At 38.7% G+C, this 13025-nt stretch overlaps 1 protein-coding gene across 1 annotated transcript in view; it reads right to left on the reverse strand.

The window, feature by feature from the left end:
- Positions 1-13025, reverse strand: part of WDR7 (WD repeat domain 7) — a 372564-nt gene that overhangs the window by 99475 nt on the left and 260064 nt on the right. Inside the window, 3 exon segments of the mRNA XM_032602743.1 lie at positions 740-822; positions 1417-1566; positions 3884-4001. Coding sequence (XP_032458634.1) covers positions 740-822; positions 1417-1566; positions 3884-4001 — 351 coding nt within the window.

Consider the following 13025-nt stretch of genomic DNA (forward strand, 5'->3'; position numbering starts at 1 on the left):
CGAAGGCCCGACGCAGCCAAAAATAAATAAATATATTAAAAAAAAATTTTTTAAACAAAATGTACCTCAAGCTATAAACATTCTGAGAGCCAAAAACTACTTTAAGAGAAAAATAAACATAAGGTGACTACATTTCGACATTTAAAAAATCTTCACTTCATAATAATTAAATGCTCTACACATACAAATTATTAGTTATACTTCACATATACAACATTGTTTATAAAAGTTTTAACTGTTCTTGACTTCTTTGAACTGCTCTTGGCCTGTTTTCTCAGAGGGAAAACACCTATACTTAGTAGGACAATATGCAAATGCTGGCCTTTATATCAAAAATAAAATTTACCAGCAAAAAGTTGGCATAAAGGTTTCTATTGGCTGAAAAGTATATCTTCCTCCTCTAAGTTATAGCTTCCTAACTCTCTCTTTTGTAATGTAAAAGCTAATTTGAGTAATGGATATAAGAATACAGACATATTTAATAGATGCTATCTCTTACTCATTTTTTTTAGGTCTTGAGAAAACCTCTTCACAACACAATTTCAAACAGTGGTTCTATTATAGTTGTGTTTTTGACTAAATATAAGGTGCTTAAATTGTTTTAGAAAGTAAACAGATATTAATTCATAATTGGAATTCTAATTGGGCACAACTACTAACTCATCCTGCTCAAGAAATTGTTTTCAATTATTTGTTACTAAAAATTATTTATTTTGCATGCTATTGAAGGCTTCTTTACCTGCAGATGGCTGGGAAACATTCCTGAAGACCTTTCTTTTTAACTAAAGATCCTTCAAGGCAGTACATAATGATGTCCATAACCTTTACAGATAAGACACAAATCTAAAATTAGTTTCAAATACTTAATTTTCCATAATTTAAATTATTAACTTAGGCCTCATTTGCACTAAAATTCTACATAGTTTGATTTTGATATTTACTTTAAAACTACAGTATATTTACTAAGATTACAGTGTACTTACTTTATACTATAGGCCATCCTTTCTCTTACCTGTGAAAACCATTTTTTAAAGACAGCACACAGTAAAATAAAGAAACCAGACTTGTTTACTTGAAAGGCAATTCCTATTTATGTACAGGATAGGTAGCTTTTATTCAAGCACACTCTATGTTCTGTTTTACTTATAGTGAAAGATACGGAAGAGACTATAACCTTTAAAAACTACTCTAATACAGTCCATTCCATGTGAATGGTAAATGGACATAGCAATCATTTTGATTTTTGAGGAAATTTAAATCAAGTCTCCAGAAATGATACAAAAGTTCATTCATTTTAGTCATCTCTTTCTTTCTTTTAGAGGTGCTGGAAATAAAGATGCTGATTTATATTACTACACTAGAATATTTAATTTAGCTGTGGATGTACTGATATAATTTAAAACAGAATATTCTTACCTCCACGAGAAGATCCACGACATCCGTGGGCATCTTTTCAATAAGAATTTCAATGACTCTCAGAATTTCCCCTTTAGCTCGGGCAAGAGTTGTGGTGTGCATATTCTGCTGGGATTGGGTATTTGCTGCAAGAGCAGTATGTCTGTGCACCTAGAAAAATATTTCCATGTTGCAGATACGGTCGATACTTGATACACTTTTACATTTCTAGCCACTGGTTTTTCACTTACTAATACAACAGAAAAAAAAATCAACAAAAACAAATGTCTTGGGGTGGGTCAGGAAACACTTTTAAGTACAAAGAAAGTACTTAGTACAATAAACACTCAGTATGTATTCCCTAATAGAATTCTAGTTCTTGGGCATTATATGAGACTTTAATACAATATCACCATGACATTTTTAAAAAGGGACAAACAGAAGGTTTGTGAATCTTGCATATTCAGCATTGAGGTGGGTAGCAGTTAGGAGACACCAGCGCGTATAAGACATGATTCTTGTTCTCAAGTAATATTGGTAAATGATGCTTACATAGCACTTACTGTGTCCCAGGCACCATTCTAGGTGCTTTATAATCAAGTTGGGAAATTAAAAAAAAACATACCTCCAAAAATAATGAACACTGTGTAAACACAGCTGACCCTTGAACAATGCTGGGAGTTAGGGGCACCAACCCTCTACGGAGTTGAAAATCCGTGTACAACTTACAGTTGGCCCTCTGTGTCCAAGGATTCAACCATCCACAAGAATGTTCAGTCCTGTAGTATTTACTACTGAAAAAAATTCACATATAAGTGGACCTGCGCAGTTCAAACCCATGTTGTTCAAGGGTCAACTGTAATGTAAGTTCAGTGTGATTTTTCTTCCTTGTACAAATTGTAAGTCTTAACAGTTCAATGGAGAAACAGCATTAACAGGCCCTGGGCCAGCCGTGCAGGAGTGGGCATGGGGATGGGGTTAGGGACAGCTGTCATGGTGAGAAATACTTCAGTATTTTACTCTAAACCTCTAAGTGAAGTGGAAAACTTTTTTTTAAAAGGTAATAAATGTGGACTATTACATTAAAATATTAGTTAGAACACTAAGAATGTGGGAATCATTGGCAATTAGACCATTAACATTAAAATATTTAAAAATTACCTTTCTAGTCAAATGCTGGAGTAGAACAAACCCCAAGCATGGCTATTCTAACAGTTCATTTAAAAATATTCATATGTAAATGGTGAAAATTAAGTTTAAAAACACAATTAATATAAAATACTTGTTTACTCTCTTTAAAGAGGCAAGTTAATGCCTGGCCTTTATAAGACCTGTATCTGTATCAGACTAATGTAAGGCTTATACAGTATAGTCACTATTAGTATCTCTGTATATTCCACTGATATGACAAACTGGTAAAAAACAAATCCCACGTCTAATAAATCTGTTCATTTATACATACATATACTTTATAAAAATATATACTATCTACAAAATATAGACATATATATATGTATATTTTAAACACAGTGGACTCTCAGTGCACCACTATGCACTCTTAGAAAAACATAGCCCCTTAGTCTGCAAATCTATTTTAGGTGTGAATTCAAAGTCCCACTGCCTCATATAAACCCATACAATCTGCTACTAGGCCCTTCTTTCCTCCCTTCTAGCTACATTCATGTCACAAATATTTGCTGCATGCCGATTAAGGATGGCTCTGGGGCAGACATAGGCCCAGTAGGTTGCAGGTTATCAGGGCAGACTCCGAGGTATTTATTTAGTCTTTTAAAAATTCATCCTAGCTACAGGAAAAACAACTCAGGCAGAGCCCATACCCCACGGACACTGAGTCCGCACATTATTCATGCTAAAATGGAACAAACCTTTAAAGAAAATTTAGGAGTTTGTCTTCCTTGCCTTTTCTCCCACTACTGAGACTTATAGGAAAGACCTTATAATTGGTTCATTGTTCTTTACTAGTTTTCAGTTAGATGTGGGCAATTAGAGCACTGAGAATTCGGGAATCAATTGGCATTCAAGTCTTTATCTGTGATATGTAATAGGAAAAACAATTAGCAAGTTTATGACTTACATTTTTGTTTACAGTTGGAGAGCCAGTGTTAAATAAGTTTTGTTTTGATTATAGGTAGATACTTACACTTGTAAAATGTGGATACCTTTAATATATTTTAATTTCAACAAGCCTGCTATATTTCAGATTGAGAAATTACTGTAAATACAAATAGTTACAAGTGAATTAACGTTGAACAGAAATGACTACAAAAGCACAAGTAATGAATGCACTGCCGTGGAATTCAGTGTGCACGCACACAGGTACATACGTATTCATCCCAGCCCTAAATTGTTAACTTGCATTGTTCTAGAACAAACTGTAAGGATTATCTACAGATACGGACCCTCGGCTCACAATATGAGATAATTCCTCTAAATGCGAAGACGGAGCACACTGAGAAGTTCCTCTCACCTCTTTGGCTATAGTCGTGATGAAGGCGGGTGGTCTGGCCGTGGCAATGAGAGACAGGGCATGCCTCGAGGAGCGGGCAGAGTCAGCTGCAGGGCTCAGAGGCAGCCCCATTGTGATGCTAAACAGGGATCAGAAAAAAAGGAAGAAAGAAAAGAAGCATTAGAAATATAGACTGAAAAGATTAGACACAGCTTATAATGTCAGTTCAAGGTCAATGGGAGCACTCAAACAGTTAGAATATAATGGACTTGCAACAATGAGCAGTGATTAGGAGTCAGGGTGTTCTGGCATCAAATACAAAATCGAATAATTAACCGTGAAGATTGAAAACAGTATGTGCATCTGTCCAAAGTGTTAAAAACGCCTTGTTAACAAATTATCAAGAACTAGTACTGAATACATATCACAGAGCTCCGAATAAGGCAAGAAAGAATATTGTGCAGAGCACTTTCAATTTTTGTTCCTTAAAAAACTTAAAGGTAAAAATTTGTTTATAAGGCCAAGTTGAAAGGCTGTATTTCAGGCCTATATCTGAGAGGAAGCAAAATTCACTCCTGTCCATAAAATTACCGAAGGACTGAAAATCACAAAATTATTTTTAGCTTATATATTATTTTTAGTTTGAAATACCCTCAGGAGCGCTAGTTTACCCTACACTCAATACTTTCAGAACCAATCTAATCAGCATTTTCTGCCAGTAGGTATTCAGTATTGTTGCAAAAAATTCTATTAACTGATACTTTCTCTCTATAAAGAACATACACATGACATGGTCCAGGCTATATACAAGAATATGTACATGATGAAATAAATCTTTCTAGAGTGAGAGTATGTCATGATAGGATAGTGACGCTATATTTTCCTTTGCCACACCTAAAACATAAAAATGATAATATTCTTCTGTTTGTAAGCTTCCTTTATATTTTATATAGACTACTGTGAAAAGTATTAAGACTTTTCTTTCATTAAAACGTGGCATGTGACCCACACACACATCAACTGTGTACAGGGACTATTTTGTTACTCAGTAAGAGATCCATTATAGCTTCTCTCGCTAGTTAAATAACCTTGGTATTTAAATATCCATATGAAATTATATTAAGATCTGTCCTGCTCCAATTAAATAATCTTTGTGTTTCATGTGTCAAATGAATTACATTTACTAAAAATTTTCAGGAAGTTTACAAGTATCTCTATAATTGATCTAAGAATCATTATTTTAACTTTTAGTTGAAAATAAGGAGGCATCATATAGGCATTCCCATCATTCTTAAAAGGTAAATTGATTATAGAAAATTCTGCTTATTTCTTTGTGACTTTTACATTGCTCAGTCTCTGTCTGATAATATAACTGTCTCTACTCTTTTTTTCCAAACTGAGGGTAGACACAAAGCGGGAACTCAGAGGAGAAGACGATGGAGAGCTTTCCTTTCATGTTTACCGCCAAAAAGACAGATGTGAGCTGAGAGAACAAACACACATAGCGAGCAATAAACAGAAGGGATGCATTGGTGGGCGCATCACCCCCATGGAAGGTCCTGATGCCTTTGGACCCAATGGGGGCTGGACAGAGATTCTCGTCAGGAGAGCAGTTTCTCTTCTGGATTAAACTTTATTATTGAGAATTCAGGAAAAGAAATGTTTACTAGGTGAGTAGTGCTGGGCTAGATTGCTTAAAAAATTATTGTCAAAAAAATTATTGTAAAGTTTTAGATCATTATTAAGCTAAGTTTTAAAAAATTCAAAAGCTAAATTTTTCAGATGCTCTATGATGTCTCCTGTCCTCAATGTGGATGAATAGATGTTGATAATATTGAAAGCCTGAAACAAACAAAAACGGTATGTTAATTGAATAATTCTGAACAAACCTAAATCAACTTTCCTAAGATCAGTAAGACCACAGGATGTTGAAGTTGGAAAGATCCCCTAGGCAACATCCCTGCCAAGCAGTCAGCCAGGGAGAAAGAGTGGCTATTTCCAGGGCGGCCCACCCCACATGTGGGAGGCATAAGAGGAGGAAAAAGAACCGGACGGGAACCGTAGGTAGAGGGTTGAAGTGGAGCTTCCCTGTGCTACTTCATGTCCTCTTGCATCTGCCCAGAACATCCCTATGAGGTGGTGATATCAGCATGTTACGAGGGAGAAATCAGGTCCAGAGAAGTTCAGTGAAGAGCCGAGGTAGCAGCGTAATGTCTCAGGACAGCCGACCTCTGGAGAAAATTAAGGGGGAGGGGCTGGACGCTGCTGTGGGTAATTGGATTAATGAATCGCTAACACGACTAAACTCAGCACTTTTGGATGCCTGGCTAGACTGCATCCCTGAGAGAGCTTTCTAGGGGTATGTTGTAATACATGGACCTCCGCTCTGTCTTCTTCAGTATCAACAGTGGATTGAATGAAGATACAGGATGCACGGTTATCAACTGGTATGGAGGTAAAGTTGTAACAGAGAGCAACCGTACTAAATAGCAGAACTGGAAATCAAAAACCCTCAAAAAGATCAAATTCAGCTAAAGAAAGAAGTCTTACATGTGGGTACCGATGACCAACTTTACAGGTAGGTATAGGACAGGCGATGGCCGAGCTTATGAAACAGACCTGAGGGTTGTTGTACTTGAAACTTACATCCGTGTGTTGGTGACGTGGCTACCTGCAGGGCTAGGCTGAATCAAGGAAAATACAAGGATAGAGAAGATGTTGCCCCTGCTGCCCTTCCTGGCTCTGGGTGCCCTCCTCATGGATGTATTGCTCGCTAAGAGATGGGGCCTGGCTTCCACAGGACAGGCGTTACAGCATCCTCCTGGAGTCCGTGTAAGTCCTGCCCGTTCCCAGCTGTGCTGTCGTGACCTCTTGCAGTTGGAAAGCAGAGTTTTATTCACATCAACAGGATCCTTGCAAACTCACCGCCCACCTCTAAGTCCTCTCTTCCACGCCGTCTCTGTTCCTTGCATGGAGGAGAAAAGTTTAGTGGGATGCTAAGAAGGGGCCAGGAGAGGCGAGGCAGAGGGGAGAAAGAGAGAGAAAGAAAGAATAAATACACATGGATATGCACATGTGTGTGTGCACCTGAGGGTGGGGGAGGTCAGCTGACAGACTTCCAAGGCTCACGCCACAGTGACAAGTGGATATTGTCCCCCTGCCCTCATGCTGTGCCCTGTGGCCACCCTAGACTGAATAAGCACAATGTCAGTAAAATGGTTATATTAAAATACCGACTTCACCAGGCTGATGAGAAGATTGAACGAGATAACAAATGCAAAGGCATCTGGCCCTGCCTCTGACAGTTATAGGTACAGCAGGTGCTTCTTCTCAACCAAAGATGCCTCTTACAAGTAGAAACAAAGTGAAAAGAAAATGAGATCAATGAATGGCAGGTCACTAGTTTCAAGTTAAAGGCTTAGTCACACATTACCCTTCCTCCTCAGCAAATGACCTTGGGAATCTGGGGAAACTGGCAAACTTCTTATAGGAAGAAAAGTGATAAAGTGGGGGTAATGGGGAAGGAAGCGAACCAAAGACATAGAGAAGTGCTGCCTGTTGGATTCCAGCTGTTGGGAAGCTGGACCACCCAACAATCTGTAGAGGCACCAACGTGTGCATTTGAGTGATTCCTGTCATCAGTGTCTGGCAGTCTGAGGGCAGGACTTCAGAATGTGGAAGCAGCTCTTGCTCTGAGGTTAGGGCTCTGCAGTGACCGTCAGAGCATCCACAGTGCACAAATGGGTGGGCTGCGAGCGTGATAACAGAAAGGAGTCGCCCAGGCAACAGGGGCAGAAGAGAAACCTTGTCTCTCCTGTCTACAGCCTCTTCAATGCACCCCTGCCAGAGTAATCTTCCCAAAGCACCAACTTTATTTCATGGTTAACCTGCTTAAAAACCGCACTGGGTCCTAGTGCTTAGAAAAATCTTAAACTCCTTGGCTGGAGATTCCAGGCCCTCCATAATCTTGTTTTGCTAATTTATAACTCAGTCATTTCCACACCCATGCTCCCGAGGCCAGACTAATTTCAAAGCTGGTCCCTAAAATTCGATTCCTTTTTTAATCGTAGTATTTTGCTAATGCTTCTCTGCTACCCCTTTCCCCACTAGCACACTCTCCTCCCTCCCCTCTGTTCAATTCTTGTGGAAGCCCACGTGGTATTCTGCAATTGCTACAGCACTCAATTACCATCTATTGAAACAAAAACAACCAACGACAAAACCTGTTCATTCCGGGCCCTTAGCACTGACCCTCATTCTGAACTAGTTTTATACTGTGAACCAATAAACAGGTTAGGACCATGCCTTCTAATCCTGTGTACCACCCCCTACCCCCTGCAATGTGCCTAGTACAGCCCTTGGACGTAGTGGTAGCTCAATAGTTAAATGAAGGTAAATGAAGTTACCTGGCAAATGCCGCAGGAAAAAAAAAATCACTTAAGCCAGTTATTCGACTGAATTGACCAAGAAATGAAGTCAAAGTAATTGATCTGGTGGTCCCAACAGACAAAGTCTAATTCTGCATGTAGTTATCTTGAAAGTCAAAAGTGTACTGGGTGTGTGATATATTTTAATGTGGAATTCTAACTGAAAAGGAAGGATCATACTATCAGAGGCTTGAAATTAAAGGGGATGTCTGCCTTATTCTGGAATCTGTATGTAAACACAGAACTCACTCTTTTCACCTGATCCTGCTTATCTGGCTCTTATGCAGATCATTTGTTACATAGGTTTATAGGGTGGGTCTTTGTTTCAGTCTTTATTCTGAAAAATATGATATGACACACTCTCACTTTTACTCAGCATTTCAGTATACACATCCAATACGAAATACCAGAGATGATAGATATTATAAATAAAAACCATGAATAGAAAATAGTCCACTCAGGCCAAGCTCAATCCTTACTTGACTGCTCATTAAATCCTGTTCTAACCCTTACTCCATGGCAGTAAAAGCTTTTTAAAACTTACATGTAAGACCACCTCAGTTAAATGTCACTGTCTACAATTGTCAGACTTCACCCATCTGTCAAATTATGGAACGCCATAAAGAATATTCAGGGTGGGGGGAACACAACTTTCATAGAATAACCTGCAAATCATAGTCAACACGATTATGGACTGAGTGCTTGTGTCTCCCTAAAATTCATATGTTGAAGCCCTAAGCCTCAATGCGATGGTATATGGAGACAGGCCTCTAGGAGATAATTAGAGTTAGATAAGGGCATGAAGGTGGGGCCTTGTGATGGGATTAGTGCCCTTATGAGAGAAACCAGAGAGCTTGATCTACTTCTCTCTTCAAATCTTGGTCACAAAGAAGTCATGTCAGGACACAGCAAGATGGCAGAGCCTACAAGCCAGGAGAACAGACCTCAGAATGAGGTCTTATCGGCACCTTGACCTTGAACTTCCCAGCCTCCAGAGCTGTGAAAAATAAATGTCTGTTGTTTAAGTAGCCCAGTCTGTGGTGCTTTGTTATGGCAGCCCAAGTGAACTAAGACAAACAGTAACAGAACATTGAAAACACTCCCCATCTGAAACAAAGACTAAAATTATTTTGAAAATACATAATTACGTATCATCTGGGAATTCCATTCTACCCCTCCCTGGTAAAATAGGTGTGTTGACAATTGTCTTTAATGAACAACCGTCTTTAACGTAATAGGGAATCAGCAATTCCTCTTTGTCATGTGGGACCTAAATCTGATAAGTCACAGGTGGCACTAACTTCCTAAACTCAAAGGTGGCAATTCCTCCAAGTGCATATCTTTTAGACCTATTTCCTATATATTGTATACATTTACAATGAATAAAATCTATGCCAACATGATTTAGTTAAATGGTTTCCTCCAATTATAAACTTTCTATTAAAAATAAATGTCATGTGAATAGGAAAAATAATCTAAATATTGAAGCCTAAAGCACCTTAGTGTTTGTATGATGTGATCTTTACTCTCTGGCTCTCAAATCTAAAAATTATGATTGAGATCTGAGTTAAAATGTCAATTCTTTTTTCTCCAGCTCTATTTTATATTGTCCAGAAAGAGTCTTTCCAACATATAAGGCTTATCTATGTTATCAGAGCATGTGTGGTTTCCAATGACTGTATGTTTCTCCCTTAAAGTTTGGCAACTGTGAATATTACAGAAAAGCAATGGACTCTGTGTAGTTCATCCACATCCCTGAGTCACAGCAGTACGAGGTGAGAGTCTGGCACCTTCAGCAGCTTGGCCGGCCCTGCTCTGCTGTTCTCTTTCAGAGTAAAGGTCTGCAACATGAACTAGGAAAATGGAATCAGAATCACAGACCACAACACATACAAAAGCACAAGGATTCTTCTGTACTTTTACATAAAAAAATAGGATATTCTACTATTTCTAACATTTTATCCATATGTCCATAACCATGCTGATCTAAAAAACCATGGATTTTTAAAAAAGATAATACTGCATACATTTCTATTATTTTCACAATCAGCTGGGGATGACTTAACCTATGATTTCAACGAAGTGCAGCCTTCCATTTTCAATTAAACAGTCCATCATGAATAAACAGCCCATAATCTTAAAAATTCCTCACGTAGAATTCTACCTGTGGATCTCTCATTATATAAAGGGTAACATAACCATGCAGCATGGAAGCAGCAGAATGGGAGTCGGGAGACCTAAGTTATAGTCTTAGCTCTCACAGGACTAGTGTAACCTCAGACAAGTTGTTTAATCTCTACAACTTATTTTTACTTAATAGCATATTAAGGGCACTGGATTGCATGCTGTTGAAGAAGATTTTTGTCTCTAAAATTCTAGGATTTTATTAAATGTTTATTGCAAATAACAAGGCAAATCATATAACAGGTGTTTGAATACATAAGAATAAACACATAGTATCGAAACATGGCCCAAGCTGTCAAGGAGTTTACTGATATTTAAATGGGCTTCTAGTTTCCAGAAGGCACAAAATTCTTGATGAAAATGATTTCATTACATAGATTTTAAAAATCTGAAAATTCTGAGTTGACCTCTTTTAGGTCCTTTTAATAGGTTGTTTTGAATTTAGTACTCTGTTGGTCTTTAATTCTCTGGGTATAAGATTTCAAATGCAAGATGGCACAGGGGTGGGAGCGTGGCTTTTGGTGTCAGTGAGACCTGGGTTTGAACCTCACCTTTTCCTGGACAAGAGAAAGCACCTGTCTCAGATTCATTTTATGATCTTTTATAGTCATTTTTACACTCTTTTAATAAAGAAAAAGGTAAAACCAACCCTCTCTTTGAACCCAATTCTATTCCCCAGAGATAATGAGTAAGGCAATTATGTTCAAGTTTTTGACTGGAGCATCCCAGGGCTTAATTTCTGCAAGAAATTAATAAATAAAATTAGCTACAAACAATGCTTAGTTTCATGTCCCTATGTGTGCAGCTGTCCCTCAGCCTCTTTGGGGTGTGCCTGGGCTTTCCCCGTCTGTCCTTTTGCACATCGTAGTTATTCTTCCCTACCTCTCCTCACAATCATTCAAAGGAAAGATTCAGATGAAATTCTTCCTTGGGTACTGTCTGGGTAACCCCTGTGATTCATCTGCCATGCTCTGAATGTCCATACCTTTTACTCTCCTTCTTTCCTGTAAGATCTTATCTTTCCTGTAAGACTGCAAGTCACGTGAAGGGTCTTTGTTTCATGAAAGTTTGTCACTACATATAGTACCTAACACTGTCCCTTCCACATATTAGCTACTCAATAGATGCTTGCTTAGTTAATAAATGTAGTTTAAAATTGGGCAAAATGTTTGAAAACACTGGAAAACAGCTGGTTTTATTTTGATTCCAAAGATATAAAATTCTAAGCCATATTTCTAAAATAAAAGCATTATTGGGCTTCCCTGGTGGCGCAGTGGTTGAGAGTCTGCCTGCCAATGCAGGGGACACGGGTTTGTGCCCCGGTCCGGGAAGATCCCACATGCCACGGAGCGGCTGGGCCCGTGAGCCATGGCCACTGAGCCTGCGCTCCGCAACAGGAGAGGCCACAACAGTGAGAGGTCCGCGTACCGCAAAAAAAAAAAGCATTATTAATTCTGGGAAAATGCTCTATTAGTCTTGAGCCATATACAGTTTTTCAGGAGGCCTCTCAGGAGTCATCTCTGACAAAGGATGTCAACACAGGGGAGAGAAGGAAAGAGAGAAACTCTGCTATCACATGTATTCCTCAGAACTAGATACCAACCTGAGCGAGCTGCCCTGCCTCGAACCCCCTCCTTCATAAACTCACAAGAATTGAAATAAAGAAGGAAACACTGCTTATGTTTTTTTCTTTTTAAAAAGCACAAGCTTAACATAAAAGCTTCTCCGTAAAGCAAGCTTAAGATCACAGTCAGCAGCAAGGCGGCCAAGCGGTGTTACGTGTGCACAGAGAAGAGGGCACAGAAGGGCGGCCCCACAGGCACGATGCACAGTCACCCTGCTGCTCTATCTCGCCCCATCTCAGTCCTTCTGCAGCCTGTACCAAGTGTGTCATGGATGTAACAGGTCATTTTCAATCTAAATCTTGTTATAGATTAATAAGCAAACATTTTCTTGCTTATTATACAATTTATCATGATGAAAATTACATTGGACTCCTCAAGGCTACACGCTGATACATTCATTTATTCAGAGCTGTGTGTAGAGAGTTATACTAATCTTCATGACAGAAAAGGATGTAATAGCAAGATTTAAATTACCTACTGAAAGCTAAAGTATTGGTGTCTGTGGACATACTCCATGTAGATAAAACACAGCACATCTTTATGTTTGCTGATATAAGCTTCATGTGAACTTATTTAAACACAAAATAAGACAAAAATGTTAGATGGTTAGTCTAAAACAGAAACCCATTACTTCTCCCAGGCAACAAAACAAGACTGCATACTATTGAAATTGGTTTTGATCAGATTTGAAAATAGGCTATAAAATTAGGTCAAAGTAAAATTCTGGACAATCAAAAATATTAAAGCCAGGAGAGCTGAGGTAAAAGAAGCCACTCTGTTGACTCCTTGGAGGGTGTCCATGGCAGTTGCAGCCCAGGGGAGGGTAAAAGGTTGAAAATACGTTCCAGGCTTTGCACAAAGGCCAGCCTCTTACGACTGCTGCCAACTCGTGGGCGCACATTCCCTCCTAATCCTTTAAGTCGATCG

This window comes from Phocoena sinus, chromosome 14 (genome assembly GCF_008692025.1).
Source record: "Phocoena sinus isolate mPhoSin1 chromosome 14, mPhoSin1.pri, whole genome shotgun sequence".
In the NCBI taxonomy this organism is placed as follows: domain Eukaryota; kingdom Metazoa; phylum Chordata; class Mammalia; order Artiodactyla; family Phocoenidae; genus Phocoena; species Phocoena sinus.